Below are 22379 nucleotides of genomic sequence, written 5' to 3'. Positions count from 1 at the left end.
GAGGGTAGATGTGCAAATGCACAGGTGTCACCACCAACAATAGCCAGCATGAACTGCACATTCACTATGTAGCAGGCACTGTGCTAAGTGCCACCCATGGATTAACTCGCTTACACTCACAACAGCCGGTGCGTGAGATGCTATAGCTACCCCCACTTTACAGATGTGGACACTGGAACACAGAAGTTGCCTTCCCAAGCTTTCCGTAGATGGTGCAGTGGAGATCTGAGTTTTGGCAATTTGGCTTTGGAGCTGGCTCTCTTAACTTGCACCTTTTTTGGTGTCACTAGACAATTCTTAAAGTGTTAGTGCATCTTTTTTTCTTGGAATATGATCACTTATTGGTGCCTGAAAACTACATTCTCCTGCTGGAAGCTGCATGTCTGCCGCCTGTCTTAGCACAGTAAGGAGCAATTCCGTGTTGCAGTTAAGTTTCTCCCCTTGCTCATGGGTTGCTCCCCCAAGAAGCAAAAGCCCTGAAAATGGGTGCTTCTGAAGCCTTCTCTGCTGCCCTGACACTTTTGTCCTTGGTTCTCACTAGTGGAATGTACTCTCTGCTTAGATCATGCGTTAATGTGACAGCACATTTTGAGTGTTAAATTCAAAGTCTGCAAAGATTAATGCAGAATTTTTTAAGTGCTTTTTCCCCTCAGAAAATGGGGACAGACGTGAGAGTTGAGTTGTTGCAAATTGTTGGGACTGTAAAACTGCTTTCTCTTCTCTTCCTTCCTGGGATCAACAGTGTACATCATTTGATGAAGTCATGTCCTTAGGAGAACCTAGAAGGCCATCTAGAGGTCTGGTTTTTCAGAGGGGCCTACAATCCAGCCAAATGAGTTTCTCAAATAAATTCCACTCTCTGTGCATTTCACTAGTATTTTATTTCCTCAAATATCCCCATAACAGCATTCCCTACCCAGGTAAATGTATTGTCCTTCAGGTCAAAATGACGCAAAAAAATTTCCCCCAAGTGTTAGTGTTTATTTTCAAAAAGCTATTTTATTAATGGAACTAAATAACCTTTGATAATCAGCCCAGGACGTAATGTGGTGCCACAAGAAAGAGACATCATTTTACAATGAATATGACTGGCAGTGCCGTGTATGTGGATGATTTGAAGAGAAAGTGGTTTACTATTTCTTAAAAATATTTCATAGTGCCTAAAAAGTAACCTTGTTTTCTTTGGAGAATGAGGAAAACAGTGGTCTAAGCTTCACCTGTGAATAAGCTGTAACTGACCCCTCTCCATTACTCACCTGCAACCCTCAGAGTCCCACTCATTCCGATACAAGAACAGGAGGAAAGAGTCCATTGACGTGAAGTCGATATCGTCTCGAGGCAGTGATGGTAAGACATTTTTCAGATTTCTTTGACCTTTTTAAAGTGTAGAAAATGACAGAGGAATATAGTCAAGAATTTGTCAGCATGTAAACAAAACCCCAAGAAGTAAGATTTCAACTAAAGCGGCTTCTTACCTGTAGGCTGAAAATTTTTTAGGCCTTTTTATTCTTTTTTGCTTTTTACTGAGTCTTCTCTTTGAAATGACTCTGTGCTTGTTCCCTGATGGCCTAAAGTGTGTTGGGCCACGTAACCACCAGAGCAGCTCCAAGATTCTGAGCTTCCTGTCCCCAGGACAAACCTACTCTTCCATGTAGCTTCTTTCCCTCACTAAAATGGTACGGGAAAACTGAGAGACAAAACTTAGCAAAACATTTCTGCTCTGCAAAGCAGAAGTTAGCAAAGCATTTTGAGTTCAGTCAGTCAGGCCTAAGTAATCAGTTGGATTTGCAGGGAGGTGGGAAAGTCAGAGCGGTTCTGAAATTTCATTCCTAGGTGCATGGGAAGATTCTAATACTTACAGAAATAGGAAGGCTCCGTGAATGGCTAGGTGAGGGGCTGAGGACCAGGTGGTGTGTTCTATTTCAGTGGAGATGCCAAGGAAGCTAAAGTGCAAGCCTGATCTGAGGGCTAGAGACGTGGATTTGGGAGTCCTAGAGGTGACAGATGAAGCCCTGAGCAGAGGAACCTCTCAAGGGGTGTGTGTGCGTGTGTGTGATAAAAGAACAGAGGGTCTAAGTCCAGAGCTTGAAGGCACTCCCTCAGTGAGAGGGGAGGCAGGAGAAACATGAAGAGGCCAATGACAAGGACAGCAGAGCTGGGAGTGAACCTGTGAGTACAGTGTCCCATGAACCAAGAACAGGAGGGTGCGGAAGAAAGGAGATGGCCAGCAGTGTTAAATGCTGCAGAGACCAAAGAGCTTAAGAACTGGAGCAGACGAGTGGATTTCACTCATTCATTTAGTTTTTATTTGGCAAACGGGAGGACAGATTCTAAGGGCATGAGGAGAGGATGGTTAGTGACTGTGACAGAGAGGAGAGAAGTGGGGTGCTGACTTAAGGCAATAAAGAGGAAGAGCAAGTGAGGGACCTTTCAGTCCTTCAGTCACAATGGGAACCTGAGTCTGAGGGAAGCGGACCAGCAAGGACCGAAGACAACAGAGAGAAGATGGATAATTCACAGAGAAAGGTGCATGAGGTCACAGGGCCAGCAAGAGATTGGGACCAAGAATGTAAAGAAAGAAGATGGACTGAAATATTTTCAGAACGATTGAGGGGGTAGATAGACAGAACACTTCAGATGGAGAGGATGATGGGTGAAGGGATTTCAACTGGATTGACTCAGTTTTCAGAGTAGAGTTGGAGATGGGATCATCATCTCTCCAGAGCAGGGGGGCAGTGGAGGTTGAAGAAGATAGAAGAGGTCTGCGGTGGTGGCTGCACTGGCAGCAGAGAGGACCACAGGGATGGCAGAGCCACAAGCAGGCTCCAGTCATGTCAGCTAGATGGAGTTACCCCAGCCATGACATGCAGATCCTATCCCTGTCCCCGCCTCACAGGGAGTGGTAGGAAGATCTAATGAGAACAGTGCTTATAAAGCATCTACCTTTTGAATTTTGAACCACATGTAAGCATTACCTGTTCAAAAAAATAAAAACAAAATTATTTTAAAATGGAAATTTCTGCAGATTAGAGCTCAAAGCACCATGGGTTCTGGGTAGTAAGAACCTAAAGGCTCAGGGAGGAGGAGGGCCTGACCCCAATTCACACTGAGAGTAGACTCTTCCTTCTGCCCCCGCCCTAACCCTGGACCATGCCTCCCCTCCCGTACTGCAGTCATCCAGTCACATGGCCAGTGGCTGAGGACTGAAAGTGATGGAACTGCCCAAGCTGGGCTTTAGTGACTTATGGGGAAGTAAGTCCTGGGGGATCAGTAGGCTGTTGGGATGGGGCCTCAGGATGCCACCTTCTCTGAAATTCCCCTTGTGGACCTGGGACTTGTGAAGCCTTCCTGCCATCAAAGTTCCAGGCCAGACCACCCTTTCCAAACTCTGGCAAGTAGTGGCTGAGCTCTCAGCCTTTTAGGATTAAGAGATGGGTGAGTTCATTGCTTTCTGGGGAGTCGTGGGGGGTCATAGTCCTGGAAAATCAGGCCCCTAGTCCATGAAGGGCTCCTTGGCTGCACTTAGCCAAGCCGAGCCATGAGAATCAAATACAACTTTCTTGACTTCTCTCCAGCACCAAGCCTACAGAATCGTCGCTATCCATCCATGGCAAGGATCCATTCCATGACCATCGAGGCTCCCATCACAAAGGTGAGTGGCAGCTGCTGCCTCCACTCTGCGTTCAGGGCCACCCAGCACTGGGCTATGTTCTAGAAATACGGTGATAAATGCCATACCACTGATATCATAGAGTTTACAGTCTAATAGAGGAAACAGATATTAAACAAATAGACACATAATAACTATGTAGTTATAAATTACAATAACTGCTGTAAAGGAAAACAGGGTTCTATGAGAGAAAAGGCCCTATTTTGTTTGGGTGGTCAAGGAGGGTCTCTCATGGAGGAGGTAATGTTTGAAGTAAGACCTGAAGCCTGCAAAGATGTTGGCGAGGAGAAGAGCTAGGCAGCGGACACAGCAAGGGATGAAGCAGTGAGGCGGGAAAAGGGGGGCTGGAGGACCTGAAAGAAAGTCAGGGGGGCTGGAGGACCTAAAAGAAAGTCAGGGGGGCTGGAGCTTGGAGAGCAGAGAGGAGAAGCTGGTGACGTGGAGTTGTCCAGGGTTCCGTTCATTCTGCCCAACTGGGCTGTAATAAAGAGTTTATGTTTTAGTTTCTGTGCAGTGAAGAGTTTAAAGTAGGGGAGTGACATGGTCAGGTACCTTTATTGAAAAGCCGCCATGCAGAAAATGGATTGGTGATGGCAAGAGTGAAAGAGAAGAGGCCAGTTAGGGGGGTTTTCCACAATTCCAGGCAAGAAATGGTGTTAGCTGTTCTAGAATTATAGCACTGGAGGTGGAGAGAAATGAACAGATGAAGAAATATTTAGGGGTAGAATCAGTTTGACTTGGTGATGAGTTATGTTGTCAGGGTGGGGAGAGAAATGAGCGAAAGTGACATGTCCACCAGCGCCTCCCAGGTTTTTGGTTTGAACACAGAATGGTTAGGAACAGTTTTTTCACTGCAGTGTAGAAACCAGAGAAGCAGCACAGCTCTGGTCTTTCATTTTTGCTGTCCGTTTACTTGCTTTGGGGACAGGGGAGCAGGGTCATGAGTTTGGACATGTAAGTAAGATATTCTAATAGGCGCATCAGGTAGGCAATGAGTATATAAGTCTGCAGTTCAAAAAGGAGTTCAGGGCTGGGACGTCAATTTGAGAGTCCTTGGCATATGGATTGTAAGTGTCCAAAGTCATGGAAATGAAAGAGCTCACCTCTGGAAGGACTGCAGAGGGAGACAACGGCCCAGCACCTATCTCAGAGCCACTCCAGCCTGGAGGAAACAGTGAGGGAGAAAGACCGGCAAAGGAGCCTGAAAAAGATGTGGTCCCTGCAGTGGGAGAAGCGTCAGGAGAGGGTGGGGTGACCGCGGGCTTCCGCAAGCAGGGAGTGACGCCCCGAAAGCACTGGCCATTCTGAACACTAAGATGTGTTGTCATCAGACTTATTTTGGATTCCGGGCATTTGTATGACTTTTGGGAAGTAGACTCCTGATGTCCTAAAATTTATTCTTTCTCTGTTTCTTTCCTTGCTTAGGTTATAAATATAATTAATGCAGCCCAAGAAAACAGCCCTGTCACAGTAGCAGAAGCCTTGGACAGAGTTTTAGAAATTTTACGGACCACAGAACTGTACTCCCCTCAGCTGGGTACCAAAGATGAAGACCCTCACACCAGTGATCTCGTTGGAGGCCTGATGACTGTGAGTGATGAGGAAAAATGGGCAATGCAGGGGAGACGACATTAAGTGCACTCCAGAGTACATAGAACAAGTACACATAACATGTAACAGAGTACATATAACATGTAACATAGAAACCGTGACCCAGTGCAGAAATACCTGTTGTGTGAGCTAACGTCAGCATACCCAGAAGCTCCTGCATCAAAATTTGTATATTACCTGTGTGGCATTATTCAATTAATTCTTGCATTTATCTTTCCATGAAGCTGACTGACCGACCACAGTAGCGGGAGACAGTCCTTCAGAATTCGCATTACAGTCAAGAGTATCTGGACAGTTGACTGAGGGTTAAATATGCACAACGGACCTTGTCTACTTCTTCCTCCTGACCTGGTCCAGTACTGGATTGAGGATTGTGGCCAGGACCTCAGGCTCTTTATCTACATAATGAAAGAGTCTGTACTTAGACTATAGCACTATTTTCCAAAATCTTAGGTGTAGAATCCTTTCTTTAAATAAAAACTCACATGGAGATTCTCTTTATAATCAGATAAAAGCAGAGTGGAGCTGCTCTGGCTCGGCAGGGAGAGGGGAGGAGGAGCCAGCACTCCACCACCACCATTTGCAACCACCAAGAGTAGCTGATTTCTAAGGGTGCCTCCTGTTGCAGTGGTTTGCTGTGATCTATCATCATCTATCAGCAAGTGAAGAAAAAGAAAATGCAGATTGTTCATTTGTGCTCCTTATCAGCGGTCGACGCTGGGAGAATTCTTTGGGAGAAAAACAAAGTCCAAGAGTCATCTCAGAGTTTTACTTAGAAGGTTTCCATCTAGCCCTGCCACCAAATGCTGAGTCTTTGGCTGGCTGGTTGGTCCATTCTCCTTGCTCCTACTGAAGGTCTCTGATGAGCCTGTAGTTTGAGTGACCTCCTGTTCCTTTCCTGCCCCCGGGCTAGCCCTGGTTGCCCCATCCCAGTGCATGGTAGACTTCAGGGTCTGTCAGGAGCATGGCTGGCTGCTGCAGAGCTGAGCAGGACAACTCTGGTTCCTGGAACAAGTATGGCCCTCCTGCCCCTGCCGCTGTACTGTGGCGGGTTCCTCTCCAGGCAGTGCTGGGAGGAACCAGTGCAAGATTCCACCCATTCCTATGTGGCTTTAGGGAAGAGGAGAAAGAAAGGCAAAGAAAAAAAGAGGAGTCCCTTGTGATATATGCCTTAGAGGCAGGACACTTGTGGCCATTGTTACCTATTTATTTATCTAGCTCTAGAAATTAAGCTCTTGGCCTGAGGATCCAAGGTGTGACATCAGGGGAGCCCTTCATTAGTACTTTAAACCTTAGCACACGCTTTCTAGGGAAGACAAATAAGCAATTACAAATGACTCTTAAACAAAGATCTAATAATTAGGTACTCAAGGGGAGTAGAAGGTAGAGGGAAGGAAGCTGAGAAGCAAGAACACCTGGGGACTAGAAGAAGTTCAAGATCCCAGCAAATGGCAGAACACTGAAATTCTGTCCACTCCTTATGCTACCCCTCCAAAGACTTCAGATCCAGAAACTGCTCTTTTAAAGGCTAGCAGCTATGCTCATGTTGCAAAACAGAAAATAAAATTGGAAAAAATTAATTTAGATACTAGTCAAAAATTAGCCCAATCTTTTTAAGGCTTCACATTGTCATCCCCAAAATGTGGCCCATGGTGTTGCTGTGGCTCCCCAATATGTAAATCTAAGAACTCAAGAATGACACAGTCCCTGTGAGGGTAAGTGGGGTCCCTTCAAAATAACATGCATCCAAAGGAAGATCCCTGCTGTGATGTCACCAATGTGGCTTCAAAATGCCAGGAGACCAGAGTCAACTCACAGCTCAGGTGTGAGACCTGAAGACAGTCACAGCCCTTTATTCTCGGTTCTCCCTCTCCTGGGGCTAGAGCCAAGGAAGGGAGAGGATCCTCTGTCTTGTAGCTATTGTTCTGATTTAATTTTGAGCTTCAACTTAAAGTGCCAGGTTGACTGGGTTATGCAGGATTCAGATCTCTTTGGCTAGTGAAAGGACTGAGAGAATGATGATAACGGAATGTAAAGCATGCTTCTAAAGCCAGCGTCTGTCTGTCTTCCAGGACGGCTTGAGAAGGCTGTCAGGAAACGAGTATGTGTTCACTAAGAGTAAGTCGTCTTCTGTGCGCTTGTTCCTGATGACTGTCTCTGGCCTGGGCCTTCCCCCAGTGCTGTGGTGATTGCTTGGGGAGGGCTTTGCTGTTCCCTCCTGTTGCTCTAATTAGAGTGGGAGCATCTCTATGGTCTACATTTGAAACCAAGTCTCCTAATTAAAATTACTTCTCTGAGCACTGTCAGAATAAGAACTGCAAATGTCTATACATTTAAACAGACAGTTAAACTGAATTATTTTTCTATCTGGGGTCTTGACTTTTAATAATGTAAGAGAAAAACCTTGAAGTGAAAATCGTGGTACCCTTGGAAGTTCAAGACTTTCTTTCTAGTAGAAATCACGAAGATGACAAGTGCTCAGGGGCACTCAAGATTCCGCAGTTAACCAGCCTCCCTGCCCATCTGTTTGCTCAGACGTGTACCAGAGTCACAGTCACCTGGCGATGCCAATAACCATCAACGATGTCCCCCCTTCTATCGCTCAATTACTCGATAATGAGGAAAGCTGGGAGTTCAACATCTTTGAACTGGAAGCTGTTACACATAAAAGGTACGTGGCTCCTCTGGCCGCAGGCAGGGGAGGACAATGCCCATGTTGAAGATTTTCACGTCTGGGAACTTTGAGGGAGACGCGGGTCCTTGCCACCAGAGACCTCACAGGTCCTGCCTGAGTCTCCTGCCATGCTAGAGGAGTGTCGAACCAGCAGACACCGTGGCCCCTGAGCGGGCTCGTTTATGGAGACTATTAGTGGGTGGGATGTGGGGTCAACCTGGTGATGACCCAGGATGAGAAAATTCTGAGCGTCCTTCTCAGATCTACCAGGTCATTCATTTGTGCTGGTGAGCCAAGAGTTCTAAGTATTCTTAGTCCCAAACTTGGTGAAGCCCCACCCGAAATGATGGGTTTGAGAGCACTCTAGACTTTTCTTTTGATCCGTCCTGTAGGCAGGGGAAAGATTAGATAACCCAGAGTCCTCTTCTATAGGAGGAGGACACTATTCCTTCCTGGGGTGTTGGTCTACAAGATATGAATGATTTTCACCTGTAAATAAACCCCATGACTCTAAATGATATGACCACTGAGGCCACGCAAGCTGTTCCTTTTGTCCTTAGGCTCAGTAATTTCCTCAGGAGACATGAAGGAAGTGCAGAGCTCCTGTGGAAGCAGAGATAGAGAGGGACTGCTGGGGACCTTTCCTGGTTGTTAGCGCCACTGAAGGGCGTGTGACTTAGAGACGATCTAGAAATCATTTAGACTGACCACCATGAGGCACCTAGTGAGTGGCTGGTCAGGAGGAGATGCTCTGTCTCCTTCTGATTTGGGGAGGAGATATTTTTACACGCCTGTGCCTGTGGACTAAGCATCAGAAGAAAAATGCTTCCATTCCTTGGTATCATCAAAGAAAGCAGGTTTTGGACCAGTGAATACAATGAATCAGGGTTTGTTTTCCTGTTTTCTAGGCCATTGGTTTACCTGGGCTTAAAGGTCTTTTCCCGGTTTGGGGTATGTGAAGTTTTACACTGTTCTGAAACGACGCTTCGGGCCTGGCTCCAAGTGATCGAAGCCAACTACCACTCCTCCAATGCCTACCACAACTCCACGCACGCCGCCGACGTCCTGCACGCCACGGCCTTCTTCCTTGGGAAGGAAAGAGTGAAGGTAGGATCGAGAGCCATGGTCTAGCTACCTACCCAGACTGGAGACCCGAGAACTCAATCTTGATAAATATATTAGGCAAACAGCTATTTGGCAACCAATTTGACAGTTTTTTGGGCTGCCAAATTAATCATTTTTGTATCTAAAAACATGGCCCTTTCTCTTAGCTCTCCCCTCCCCCAAATACCTACAATAACTCACGCCACTGCAGAGACTCCTTCACGTGCCTGCTCACCCAGGAACCCATTCGCCACATGTTCCATCGGAGCCCCTTGTGATACTGGGTTAGAGGACAGAACTTCATTATTCCAGCAAATGGGCACTAGGTCTAGGGGTTAAGTTTTAGGGTCAAGATTTGTTCATTGATAGATTACATTCCTGATAGCAATGAGCCATTCAGCAGTCTACTGATTTACACAGATATATGTGTGTGTTTTATGTAGGTGTCAATGTGAGTATCTGTTTATTAATGACTGTTGCATAATTCTGAAAGAGTGTCATATCCCTTAGTCTTACTTAGAAGTCAAGCCTGTCATTTACGGGAGCTGATCTAGAGGGCAGCCCTGTGTACACCCCATATGCAGCTGGCAAGAGGCCTCCATCTCCCCTATTTCCCAACTACCATCACTTGCACAACAATGCTTGCAATTCCTTTGCTACAATTACAACTAAAACTTAGAATATAGAGACCCCTGGGAGGAGTTCTATATAGAGACTGAAATTCATATCACTCTGCAAATGGCTGACACAGGACCATTTTCTTAGTCTTAAGACCCTGGTACTCAAGGAGACGAGTGGTAGTGCAACAGGTAGAAGGAGCAAAAATGGCACCAAACTGGGGAGGGGGCATGTTTCCTTCTCAGTTTTGCCAAAGACTGATCCTGGTATTCACTTTCATCAGCAAGAAAGCAAAGAATGTGGTCCAAGAATGATGCAAAAGGTTCTGTCAGCCTCTGTTTCCATAGCACCTTTCTTCGAAGCACTAGACACTTCCAGATCCCTCCTCCGGGCTCACACTCCTCCACTTTTACTGCATGAGGTCGCGTGCTGCCAGCTGCGGACAGGACCTAGGGCATTAACGCCAAGACCACAGTGGGGTACAGCCGCTGCAGTGTGGAGTTAGAGATGGACCACCCTGAAGCAGAGCCACTCTAGAAAAACACAGACTAAATGCTGGGTAAATTACGGAACGCTTAGTCACTTCACTATCTCCCTTACTCTCCCTCCCCTGAAATAAGAATTTTTCTTTAAATTTTGAGTTCTGCTAGTGCATTCAGAGTCTGACTGAATTTCTCAAATAGCAGCAATAGAAACAAGTCTAAGACTAGATGTAATATGCTTACAATTCAAAAGACATTTTCTAACTGTGGCAGGGGCTGCCAGAGAATCAGAAAATTTAGAGCTCCAAAGAACCTTGAAGAATTGGGCTGGAGGGGGCTTCTGAGCCCAGAGGTTGTGTCAGCAGCCCAAGATCACAGCTTGGTCCCCCATGAGACACTTCAAGTGGGATTTACTCCAGAGCCCTCTTCCACCAATCCTGCCACCACTGATGAAGAGTCAGGAAAATGGTTTCTACCAAATACCCATAGCATCTGTTACCCCTAATTCTTTATGTGAAAAAGCTAAATTTTTTTTTTTTTTTTGGTGAGGAAGTTGGCCCGGAGTTAACATCTGTTGCCAATCATCCTCTTTTTGCCTGAGGAAGACCATCACTGAGTTAACATCAGTGCCCATCTTCCTCTGTGTTATGTGGGTTGCCACCACAGCATAGCTTGACAAGCGGTGCTAGGTCCACGCCTGGGATCTGAACCTGCGAACCCTAGTTTGCCAAAATGGAATGCACAAACTTCACCACTACACCACAGGGCTGGGCCCAAGGCTAAAATTCTTAGTATCACTGTGATGTAGCTCCACATCCTCAACCCAGACATACAACGTGCCCAGAGCTGACATTGCCCTTCACCTTGTTACACACTCTGTCCTCTCCCTCCTCTTACTGGTTTCCAGGAACCACTGCAAGTGGAGAGGTCGGGACAGCCAGCATTCTTTCATTATTCTCCGGTGTAAGTGACTGTTTATCCTAGATAAGGAACTGTTCTAGAATGGAGCCCATGCTGGCCAATCTGCCTCAGTGTGATCCACATCTACTTCTGCTGGGTAAAGAAGGAAAGAACTGTGTGCAAACGTCTGCACCTCTGAGCGTTTGGAATTTCTCCTGTGGTGGGTTTGGAGGGGAAGCTTTCTTCCCCAGGCGGTCCCTCCCTCCCATAGGAAGGCCCTTCTTCTCCCATCTGCTAGGGAATGGCCGGGTCTCCTTCCCCACCTGCCCCCATCTCTTATCAGACATTGCATTACGAGACAGTGCCAACCAAACTGCAGCGCATGGCCCATGACTGGAACCTTTGTCAAAGTGCCGGTTTTGCCGCAGTGTAAGCTGGAAGAAAAAGCAGGTTTCATTTCATGCTACTTGTGTTGTCTACTCCAGTTATTTGAATCTATTTAATTGGAGGATTTAAAAATAAATTGGCCCCAGACTCCAAGCCAGATTGAACATGATCCAGAAGCGCGAGCTAGAGGCCCAAAGTTTGGGCCCATGGGGCCTCCCTGCACAGAGACCCAGTGAGAGTGGAGCCCAAGCTGGGGCCGCTCTGGGTGCTGACTGCGCCCGCAGGTTACCATGGCCTCTCCTGACCAGCAGCAAAATGGGGCCAGGCCCGTGTGCTTGCCGTGGGCATTCCAGCCAATCTCTGCAAAGAGCTGAAAAGAAAAGCATCGACTGCTGTCTCTGCTTGGGACCCCTGTTCGTGTGGACTGGGGCTACGGCAGGACTGCCCACCAGCTCTGGGACTGGAAACGGGAATGGCCCACTTCGGGTGGGACAGCCTTCAGGAAAGCCTTCAGGGCTGAGCTTCAGACTCACTGTCCTTCCGTGTGAGCGTCCGAGAAGTGGTTTGCAGCTTTTCCTCCCGCAGCCTATGAGAGCAACTCGGGAATACCCAAAATTGTGCCCAGCCCTCCAGCCTCTTTTGGGGACCACTTTTCCCCTCACTCACTAGCTTTCAGCACAATGATGCTCTTGAAGTTTGCTGAATAAACCACTTTTTTGTTTGTTTCACATCAGGAGCATCATACAGGCTATCCTTTCTGCCTGGGATTCTCTCTTCTGCCTCTTTTTGCTTGGCTAGTTCCTTCTTATCCTTCAGGCTTCAGTGTAAAAATCACTTCCTTAGAGAAAGCCATCCCAGCCCGCACTCTGGACCTGTGTTTTGCAGCATGGTAGCCGTTAGCCACCTGTGGCTATTTTCATTGAACTAAAACTAAATAAAAGGAAAAAAACTGTTCTTGAGCTGCACTGGCCACATTTCACGTGTCCAGTAGCTACAGGTGACTAGAGGTTACTGTATGGGATGGCATCAGATATAACCACTTCCATTGCCACCGAGAGTTGAATGGACAGCACTGCTCCAAACCAGATCAGGCCACATGGTCACACTCTCAAAACGGCTGCACTGCCCTTCGTAGCACATCTCACAGTAAGTGACTTTTGTGTGGCGTTTTACTTATTTGTGCCTTCCCCAATAAATCAACTCCATTAGTGCAGAGACCATGCCAGTAGAATTCATCACTGTGGCTCCAGCACTCTGCATGACAACTGGCACCCAGTGAGCATCCAATAAATGATTACTGAATGGATGAAGTCACAGGGCACCGCATCTCACCACTGATAACTCCCTTCTACAGCTGTGAGGTGCGAAAGCATTGCATCTGACGCTCTGGTTTGTGGTCTTTAATTATATAATGAGAGCTTTAGAAAGACGGGCTCCCTTTTTGCCTTTGCCACATGCTAGCCTAGAGCTGAATTTCGTTCTTAACTGCAAGAGCCCTCTTGGCCTCGGTTTTCCTGGAAAATTCTTCTTGCCCTTGATCCTCTTGTACTGCTTGGCTCTAATCCTTTTACCTTTGTGTGAATAGTTTTGTTGCATCTACACTCTCAATATCTTTTCAGAAGTAGGCAAATAAGTAAATCTGTGATCATGGGCCACTTTCTGCTCTTCGGCACTACCACGTGGCAGGCATCTGAAAGGGCCTGTTTGCCTTCTTCCTGCAGAACTGGAGTGAATGGACTCTGGGAAAGAATTTAGGTATCCGTTATAACTGGAGCTCAGATTTCTGTTTCCTGCCAGATAATCCGCAGCACAGCAAGGTGATGTGATGTGTCCTGGGCAGCCTCCCAACTTCCAGGAAGTCAGAGAAGGCGCACGGGCTAGGAGAACATTCTGATAATCCCACCTCCCCTGGCCTGTGCCCTCCCGAGAGACAGGGATGAGGGTAGGTCTCCTATGTCCAGGAGGTAATGCTCAACCTTGCCTCCCCCTGACCCCAGGGAAGCCTCGATCAGCTGGATGAGGTGGCAGCACTGATTGCGGCCACAGTCCATGACGTGGATCACCCGGGAAGGACCAACTCTTTCCTGTGTAACGCAGGCAGTGAACTTGCTGTACTCTATAATGACACCGCCGTTTTGGAGAGTCACCACACAGCCCTGGCCTTCCAGCTCACGGTCAAGGACAGCAAATGCAACATTTTCAAGAATATTGACAGGTTTGTTGTGCTTGGGCTTCTGTGCTCAGGCTTGTGGAATATAAGTGGGAAGCTCAGTTTTTCCTAACTTCTCCAAGCACCTAGCTTCCTGTTAGGGGAGAGGGGAGGGGAGATAAGAATAGTTGTGCCATGGTATCAGACGGCAAAATAATAACCTTGCCCTTATAAACTAATTGTACTTTTCAGACTGATTTCATCTTTTTAAATCCTAATTGGTCTTCAATGAGTTCGTGAAAATGTTTTATTCACTGCAAAGCACTCTATAAATATTGATCCTATTACTAATAAGTATAGCAGATATTTTTACCTTCCCAGGAGGACACCCTGACTTTTGGGTAACCCAAGGAAAACGTATCCTTCCCCATCTTTCCCCAGCTTAATTTTTGGCCACTTAAAATCCTAACTCATGAGGAGACGCTGTTCCCCAGGTCCCAGCAGAGCCGCTGGTTTCCCCCTGGCTGGTGTACTCCTGTCTGGGGAGAGCTGGCCAAATGCGGAGAGACAGGAGCAATTCCTCCTGCCTGCCACAGCCCTGCAGTCAGGCTGTGTGTGTTCCCCACCCAGCACCAGCCAGGCAGGAGAGCAGGCTCCTGAGAGAGGGCAGCATACCAAGGGCACACAAGGACTGCTTGTCAACATGAACCTATCCATTTGGTCTCCAGAAATTTGAGAAAATATAGAGACCGGTTGTTCCACCTTACACTTGAGTTTCATCAGGATCAAAGATTGCTTTTAAAGTTTTCACAAAAAGAATTCTTTCCAATAGCCAATTTGATTCAGCTCCCATTCTGGCTCTTGAAGTTAGAAAAAGAGATAGGAACTACATAGTAATTTTAGGCTGGGTTGTTGCTTCATCCATTACAACTTCTATCTAATTGTAATTTGGAGAATGACTTATTAATGGGAAAACGTTCTTCCAATGCCATTATCGAAAGGAAGAATGACAGTTCTCTGTAGTAAGAATAACTGTCTGCATTGGATGCACTGGCCCAGCCCGTCACGCTGCTGTTCCAGTCCCGTAAGGAAGGAACCGCTCATCTCCTTCTGCCTCTGTTTTGACGTTGCCAAGGGAAGGTGGAAGGGGATCACCCTGTAAAATAAGTGCCCACCATGGGACAGGTACTTTCTTTTTCTTTATACTCCTAAAGCATATGGAGAAGGGTCAGCTATCATTAGGGAAAATGGAACAGTTAGTGTCAACAGGTGCTGGCTTAGTGGGAAGAGAAGCATGTAACTTTTTTGTGATCTGCAGTCGTTTCTTAACTCTGTGCCCCCAGCTTCCTCCTGGATTGTGGGAAGTGTGGTGAAATGGGAGCAGAACAGTTCTAATTTGGGACATATGAACAGGCCCTTTGTCTTCCGGTTATTTTAGGAACCATTATCGAACACTGCGCCAGGCTATTATTGACATGGTTTTAGCAACGGAAATGACAAAACACTTTGAACATGTGAACAAGTTTGTGAACAGCATCAACAAGCCACTGGCAGCCGAGGTAAGCCTTTCCCATGCCACAGGATACATCAGAGTGTATTTCCATTAGAGCCTACTCTGGCCTCAAGGCATTTCTCTCCCTCTTGAATGCAAGGTGGTTATTTACTTGGCGCTGGTAAAGAAGGGCTGAAAGTACTGGCCACTTGTTTTCGTTGGGGACGAGAATAGATTGACCGTGTCTGCAGCAACTCTGAGCTCCTTGAAAGAAAGGCCCTGAGATCAAGCCAGTGGTGACAAAAGGAGGTGGCCCAAAGACTAGGATGGAAGGAGCCTGCAGACAGCAGACTGGCACTGATGGTGGTATTGTAGGAGATCCAAAGCCCTTTCTAATTTTGTTCTTTGAGCTCTTGGATGTCTTAAGGAACTATATCCCTGCTGACTTGCGTTAAAGGCTATCAGTACCTAAAGGCTATATAACCAAATAGGAGTGACTAGTTGAAAACAAAAGCATAAGGTATTTTTCCTTTTTAAAATTTACTGATAAACCTTGGACCCGCCTTAAGATCCCTACAAACTTGGGTCTTAGGAACATGGACAGAAAGTTCACATCCTGTTGTTTAAAATGAGATCAACTGCCCTCTGAAACCAGGAAGCTGCTCACAGCCCCCTACAGTTAGGAAAGCTCTTTGCTCATTGCTGTTGAGCAGAAGAGGTTGCGCATGTGGATGGATGATGAATGGTCATCTTAAGAGTAACCTGATGATCAGTCAGGAAACCATCTGTGTAGGACCCACCGCATGACCAGCCTAGAGGAGGGACACTGTCCACCTCCCCTGCGTGCTGCTCCATCCCCCAGGGATTCCACAGCACAATGCCAGGGCCCTCCCTTCCACAGAGGACTTATGGCAGCAAGGATCTGGGGATTTAGGAGGGAAAAGTTATACAGAATCACAGAATTTGCAGTTGGGAAGGTCACCTACCCAAGGAAGCCCCCACCTCTGCGTTGAGATTTATTATTCACTGCAGTGTCCATGGTGAGCAGTATCTTCCCAATGGGAAGCGATCGAAACCACCACCTTCAGAACATAATTCTGCCCGTTGATCGTTTAATAAATAGGTCTCAGAACAAACAAAAACCCTCAAATGTCACATGGGCTTTCAGCCTGTGGCAGAGCTCTAGAGAGCTAATTAACTGTTTCCACACATCAGTTCGGTGGTGTCTTTGCAAATAGAGAATAGCAATCTTCCAGATTTTATATTATTGGGCTGTTGTTGCATTTACATAAGCTTACTCATAGACCGGGCCACTTGGCTCAGGACCACTGACATCCACCACCAGGTATGTACTAGTACATGACCAGTCTTTAAATATGGCTGCACACACCTGCTCCTAGTAGCCTGAAGACTTACATGGTTCACACTCCCTAGCACCCAGTCAGGAGAGCAGCCAGGAAAGCATGGGTGGACACATGCCTTAAGAGGAAGAAACGAAGGGGGATGAGGTGGGTGAGTGGGGGTATGACAGGTCATCAGGGAGGGAGCTGGCAGGCATCGTAAGTGGAAATAAATGAGGGGTCACATGTATGCGTCATTTCCCCATTTTTAATATAGCAAAAAAACTGAAAGCTCTGCTTTTACCTATTTCCTGATAAAACTGGGAGAAAAGCTCTCCTTTAAGATTACATAACAAATTAGTAAAAAGAAAAAAAACTGCTTGTAGCAGTTAGCTCTGTGGAAGAGGGTGAAAGTGAGGGGGGCGGGGGTAGTGACAGGGACTTTGACTTTTTCAACTGTTTTTGTCTTGCTTGAGGCTTTTCCTTCTTTCTTTTTTACAAGAATATATCAGTGTGTTGTTGATGGAATTAAGGATGGGAGACCCCCTTCACTGAGGCCCAGTCAAGCCTAACTGTGCCCGGGTAATCATGATTGATGTCTGGTCCTTTGGCCCCGTGGGCTTCACCACCATCTTGAACCTACCCTCAGCTGACAATGTTTTCCAGATTGAGGGCAGCGACTGTGAATGCAACCCTACTGGGAAGAACTTCCCTGAGAACCAAATCCTGATCAAGCGCATGATGATTAAGTGCGCCGACGTGGCCAACCCCTGCCGCCCCCTGGACCTGTGCATCGAATGGGCCGGGAGGATCTCGGAGGAGTATTTCGCACAGGTGCGCTGCCTCTCAAGGGAGGCTCCACTTCCATTTCTGGGAATGGCCCCAGGTCACAGAACTCAGGGATTCTCCAGCTGAGGAAGTTCATTAATTAGTACCTTCTCCCAGGAAGGAAACGGCTCAGCCCTGCCTGGAGCAGACTTCTGCTTCCCTCAAGAGACTGACTGATGTGGCTGGTCACAAAGTCTCTCCAGGGGAAGCGGGGCAAACAGAGCCATTGGAAGTATCTTTTCATCCCCGAAGTGTTAGATCCTAAATTTCCACAAAAACTGGGAAACCATCCATTCATTCACTAGGCTGTTATCGTCTCCATGGCGCATCGTGGGGACCACAGACATGAGAAGCCATCCCTGTCCGTGGGTAGCTCATATACAGTAGGGGAGGGATGCGGCCATAGGTCCACACATTGGTAAAAATGAGAACATCTCTAAAGGAGGTATATTTGAAGTGCTATGAGAGTTCAGAAAGATTTTTTTCTGGATAAAAGAGGGGCTTTGTGAAAATGATGTTAGAGCTGTTTTTTCTTTTAAGGATTTAGAAATAGGAAAGGACTTTCTAAGAGAACAAAGCATCATCAGCAACATTAGTAAGAAGGGGAAAGAGAATTTTTATATAAGGAGAGCGGCAATATGTTGTTCACTTTGGCAGGGTGAAGAGGAGTTAAAGGAGAAAAATCCAGAAAGTGGTAGACTGCAAGATACCATTTGAAATACAGGCCTACTTCCAGAGAAGAGGCTCTAAGGACTGAAGTGTGTATGTGTGAGAGAAAGACTAACACAAAAGTAGCCACAAGTAATCCATTGGGGGCGGGGCGGGGCGGGGCGGGGTGCTGGTTCTAGCTGTCTGCAGTGTGCCACTGAGGCAGGATGAAGAACAGCTGATGACGTCCAGAAGGGCTGGCAAGGGGAATGGCCAGCCAAGGACCCAGTTAGTCAACTGCATTTCTCAAGGCTCGGAAGACAGCCCCTGAATTGAAGAAAAGTAGGACAGGCAGTTCTGAGCTTTCCAGAAAAAAGCCGGGGGGACCCAAACTACTCTTTGAACGACAGTGGATATTTTGAGACTGCCTGACTGACCTGAAATGAGCAAGCTGAGCCAAAAGCTTGTAGGAAGCCATTAATGGGCTGCCCAGGACCCACAGAGAGAGGACTTGAAATGCTTCTCCTAGTTATTCTCAGTGCGAATGGGGAATGGGAAAGAACCACTTCCAAGTTCTTTAATGTAAGCTCTCTATTTAGGTGTCCTTTTCCCAAAAAGGAATGTACTGACCTTCATCAGCCAATGTGACCTAAAAATCAAGTTACAAATGAGGAGGCCTCTGATCAGCTGGCCTCTGACTCAACAAGTAAATTATGGCCTAAGACATACAAACCTACACTCTAACGTGCAAAGTACTCAGATTTGCACACACCTTGAGAGCTGCATGACCAGTACCCCAATACGAACAGTCGTGTTGGTCACTATTTCCAGTAAACACAGTGCTCCAGGAAACAAGAGCTGGTTCAGCTCTACCGCATGAGCACTTTCCTCGAGACCATCACCCCGTGGTATGCAGCCGAGGGCTTTATTTGTGCTTCCCATTTTGTCACACAGAATATTAAAAAGTCAAAATTTAGTAAGATTACTCTTACTGCTTCAATGAGGACCTTCTTAAGTGAAACCGGCCCTCTTTTTAAACTGCAAGCAGGTGACAGGGAAGAACACAATGACTCCTGGGACGGTTTGCTGCCAGTCCCTTGATTGCTGCTTAGGTATCAGTTTACCCACTGTTGCTTCTGCAGCTTCAGTGTGAATGTCAGTTAGTGTTCTTAGTGTTGTTAGTATTACTTTGAAAATGGTCTTGACCTTGCAATAATGAAGACAGATCTCAGAAAAGGGCGTGTGAGCCCTGAGAGCGCTGCTCCAGGAGGGGCTGCGGTACAGCACATGCGCCCAGACGCAGAGGACCTGCGGCAGTCACTGCCGCTCCCCGGGTGGCCGACTCTTCTAAGCTCGGGACCTTGCTGAGCTCACGTCTTCATATGTGCGCTTGATGACCCATTTTCACAGGGTTGTTCTGAGATTAGATGCTACTGTGACAGCTCATGTGCCCTACAGACTGTGTGTGATACTGTTTCTTGCAGACGGACGAAGAGAAGAGACAGGGGCTGCCCGTGGTGATGCCAGTGTTTGACCGGAACACCTGCAGCATCCCGAAGTCCCAGATCTCCTTCATTGACTACTTCATAACAGACATGTTTGATGCTTGGGATGGTAAGACAGTTCGTGCTTTGTCACCTACACAGAATATTTTTGTTATATTTTATGATGATTACTTTTAGTGACATAGGCTGGGCCTAAAGCTGTAAATGCAATGCTGTATTTTTAAAAAGTTAGCTCTCTGGCCAGGCGTGCTTGGGGTGATGCACGCTTTCTGCATCCCCAGCACCTGGCACAGACCCCTGAGTGTGGAAGACTCGGTGGATGTTCAGTAACTGGGCAGACAAGTCTTCGCCTCTTCAAAGGACGTTTCCAAAACTTACAGCAGCTTTAGTGCATCGTTGGGGGAACTCTCGGAAGAACACAGAATGTATTAAGTCTCCTCTGAATCACAGATTCTTTCTTAAATGTCTCTGCTAAACAGCTTTTCCATTTTGACTTAAAAGGAGCTGTTTGTATTTCAGAAACTAGTGTTTGATGACTTACCCTTCTCATGCTTGCGTGCCCACATGCAGCCTAAGGCCTCACCCAGGGTAGCTCGCCTCCAATTCTGATCCCCAATTTGCCCAGCGGAGCCCCAGCCTTACAGCTGCTCCTGGGATCGAACTTAATTTCACAGGCTTCTTTTGATCCTTTCATGTCCTTGCAGCCTTTGCACACCTGCCAGCCCTCATGCAGCACTTGGCCGACAACTACAAACACTGGAAGACGCTGGATGACCTCAAGTGCAAGAGCCTGAGGCTTCCGTCTGACAGCTAAAGCCAAGACAGACGAGGGGCCTCCTGATCTGCAGAGGGCACCGAGAAGCGCAGCAGCGTGCGCAAGAGGCTTGCTTTTATCATGAAAACGACAGGCGGAGGTTAAGGAGCGAATGTTTAATACTGGACTCTCAATCACTCAAGTCCCCAAATTTCATTTTTAGAAAGTTCTGTTCTGTGAAGAAGAATATACATTCTTTGGAACAATCACTTAGTGACAGAACAAACACATGGCACAATGCTTTGCCCTGCTGTCATCCTGTGTGCCCTTGTCAAACCATGGAGCGACCACGACTTGGTGCCGGGGAGCCCATCTCTCTGGATGATGACCAAGTAGCTTAGCTGGTGTTCAGCTCATCTCTTACCATAAAAATCACCATCATTGTTTAACTTGACTGTCTTCCTCAAGAGTATCGGTCTGAAGGATTCCCAAGAATAGCTAAGAAAAAAAACTATACAAAATGAGCAAAACAACCGGGACCAAATTACCGATAAATTAGTTAGCATCACAGCCTCAGTGGCTAGGTGGTTCTTCTGACGGATGGTGTGACAGCCAAGCTCAAACACAGCCTTGGTCTGGTGAGTGCTTCGTCTGCATTGGTAGCAGCCTGTAGCCCTCTTTCCTGTAAAAGGGATTCGTCTTAACAGAAAGCCATCCATGATGGGGAAGGGAGGGGCATTTTGTTTTGGGGGAGTCCATGAGCTTCCCTTATTTCTGGTTTACAGAGGCAGTCACAAGGCACTATAGTGAGTATTATATAAAAGCCATCAAATCTGAATGCCCTTGGACAAGCTTTTTTTAAAAAGATAAAATTTATACACATTTGCTGTTTAAAATTTTTATTAAAGCAATCTAAACTTTCTGGGCATAAGTCCGTGGAGTATGTTGTGCTGTTTACCCTCTATCCATATATCCTGGGGAGGGAAGGGCAGTCTCAGATGTTTTAACCTATCTATATTTGAGATCATGCCATTTTGCTTTAATGATGTAAAAGAAAAAGACTGCAAGATGTGTAAATATATCAGAAAATAGGCATATGGGGAAGCAGTAAATACTATTTTAAGCTATTAACTGTATGCTAAAAGCTTCTAAAGCACAAGCGCATATTTTTATACGGCTCTTTTCACAACTTTCTGTGATCTACATAAAGTCAGACTTGAGATTTTCCTTTTTTTCCCTTTTCTTCCTTTCTCTTTTACCAACCAACCCTTCTCTATGTAGTATAAATAGCAGAAGCCGAGTAAACTAAATATCTTCATTTTTCTTTCAAATTCTCTGTACTCCAATCTGCATTTTTAAGAGGTAAAAACAGACTGAATTAATTGAATTAGTAGTTACTTTTTTCAAATGAAAATTGGAACGCAGAACACTTGAAACTAGAACATTGGAAGTGAAAAAAATGACTTATCAGTACATAATGTGCCAATGTTTTTTTCTATATTTTGTACCAAAAAATGGAAACATATATGATAATTCCATGCAAAGAAATGTATCTAAATTATTTTTGTTAGCTGTAAGAGAACTTGCTTCCTGAGGACAGCGGCTAGCTTTGTATTGTAATGCTGCATTATGTAAATGTGATGGAAATGTTTTCGTGAAGTACTTGTAACTAAATTCCTACAGCCATTTTTCATTCCCAACAGCTGTTTTTATTTTACCTCTTTGGCCTAAATTTTTCATAATTTCAAATTTCGGTTTCGCTTCCTTTATTTCGTGAGTCACACACTTTGTTTTCAGAACACATTAAATTCAGGATGTCAGAATACCATTTTAAGGGGCTAAATAATTTGCCTGGGCTTCCGAAGCTTGCCTGAGGCCAGGACAAGCTTCTCCTGACCATCTTGCTTTCAGTTCCATTTGGTAAGTAACATTTATCAGATGTCTGACATTTTCTACATGAATGTTACAGCTTACTCAGTGTAATGGCAAACTAACTTCCTATTAACTAAAATGTTAAATGCTTTAAGACTGCCAGGTTCTGGAGCTTCAGCACAGCTCTGCTCTTCATCAGTGTCATCTACTGTGGTGGAATCTTCTACTGAGTTGCTGAGTAAATAGTACATTCCTCCAAATAGTTTACTAGAAACATAGTCTTTCAGTTGGTATGTGCATCAGATGAGTATAAACTATTATACTTGCCTCTCACAGTGTTTACTA

General features: G+C 46.1%; 1 protein-coding gene across 13 annotated transcripts in view; it reads left to right on the top strand.

Annotated features, from left to right (window-relative positions):
• PDE8B (phosphodiesterase 8B) overlaps nucleotides 1-21911 on the top strand; it is a 227030-nt gene extending 205119 nt beyond the window's left edge. For all 13 annotated transcript variants that reach the window (XM_044777976.2, XM_044777977.2, XM_070517898.1 and 10 more), the window contains exons 12-22: nucleotides 1270-1347; nucleotides 3576-3652; nucleotides 5096-5260; nucleotides 7354-7399; nucleotides 7817-7952; nucleotides 8864-9062; nucleotides 13444-13661; nucleotides 15034-15154; nucleotides 17094-17261; nucleotides 19388-19517; nucleotides 20113-21911. In XM_044777976.2, the coding sequence (XP_044633911.1) occupies nucleotides 1270-1347; nucleotides 3576-3652; nucleotides 5096-5260; nucleotides 7354-7399; nucleotides 7817-7952; nucleotides 8864-9062; nucleotides 13444-13661; nucleotides 15034-15154; nucleotides 17094-17261; nucleotides 19388-19517; nucleotides 20113-20222 (1448 nt within the window). In that variant the 3' untranslated portion in view covers nucleotides 20223-21911. The remainder of the gene's footprint in view (nucleotides 1-1269; nucleotides 1348-3575; nucleotides 3653-5095; nucleotides 5261-7353; nucleotides 7400-7816; nucleotides 7953-8863; nucleotides 9063-13443; nucleotides 13662-15033; nucleotides 15155-17093; nucleotides 17262-19387; nucleotides 19518-20112) is intronic.
• The last annotated feature ends 468 nt before the right edge of the window (nucleotides 21912-22379 follow it).

The sequence above is a fragment of the Equus asinus genome, chromosome 9 (genome assembly GCF_041296235.1).
Source record: "Equus asinus isolate D_3611 breed Donkey chromosome 9, EquAss-T2T_v2, whole genome shotgun sequence".
NCBI lineage: Eukaryota > Metazoa > Chordata > Mammalia > Perissodactyla > Equidae > Equus > Equus asinus.
Note: the sequence above shows the minus strand (reverse complement) of the source record. Positions and strands in the feature narration are given on the sequence as shown.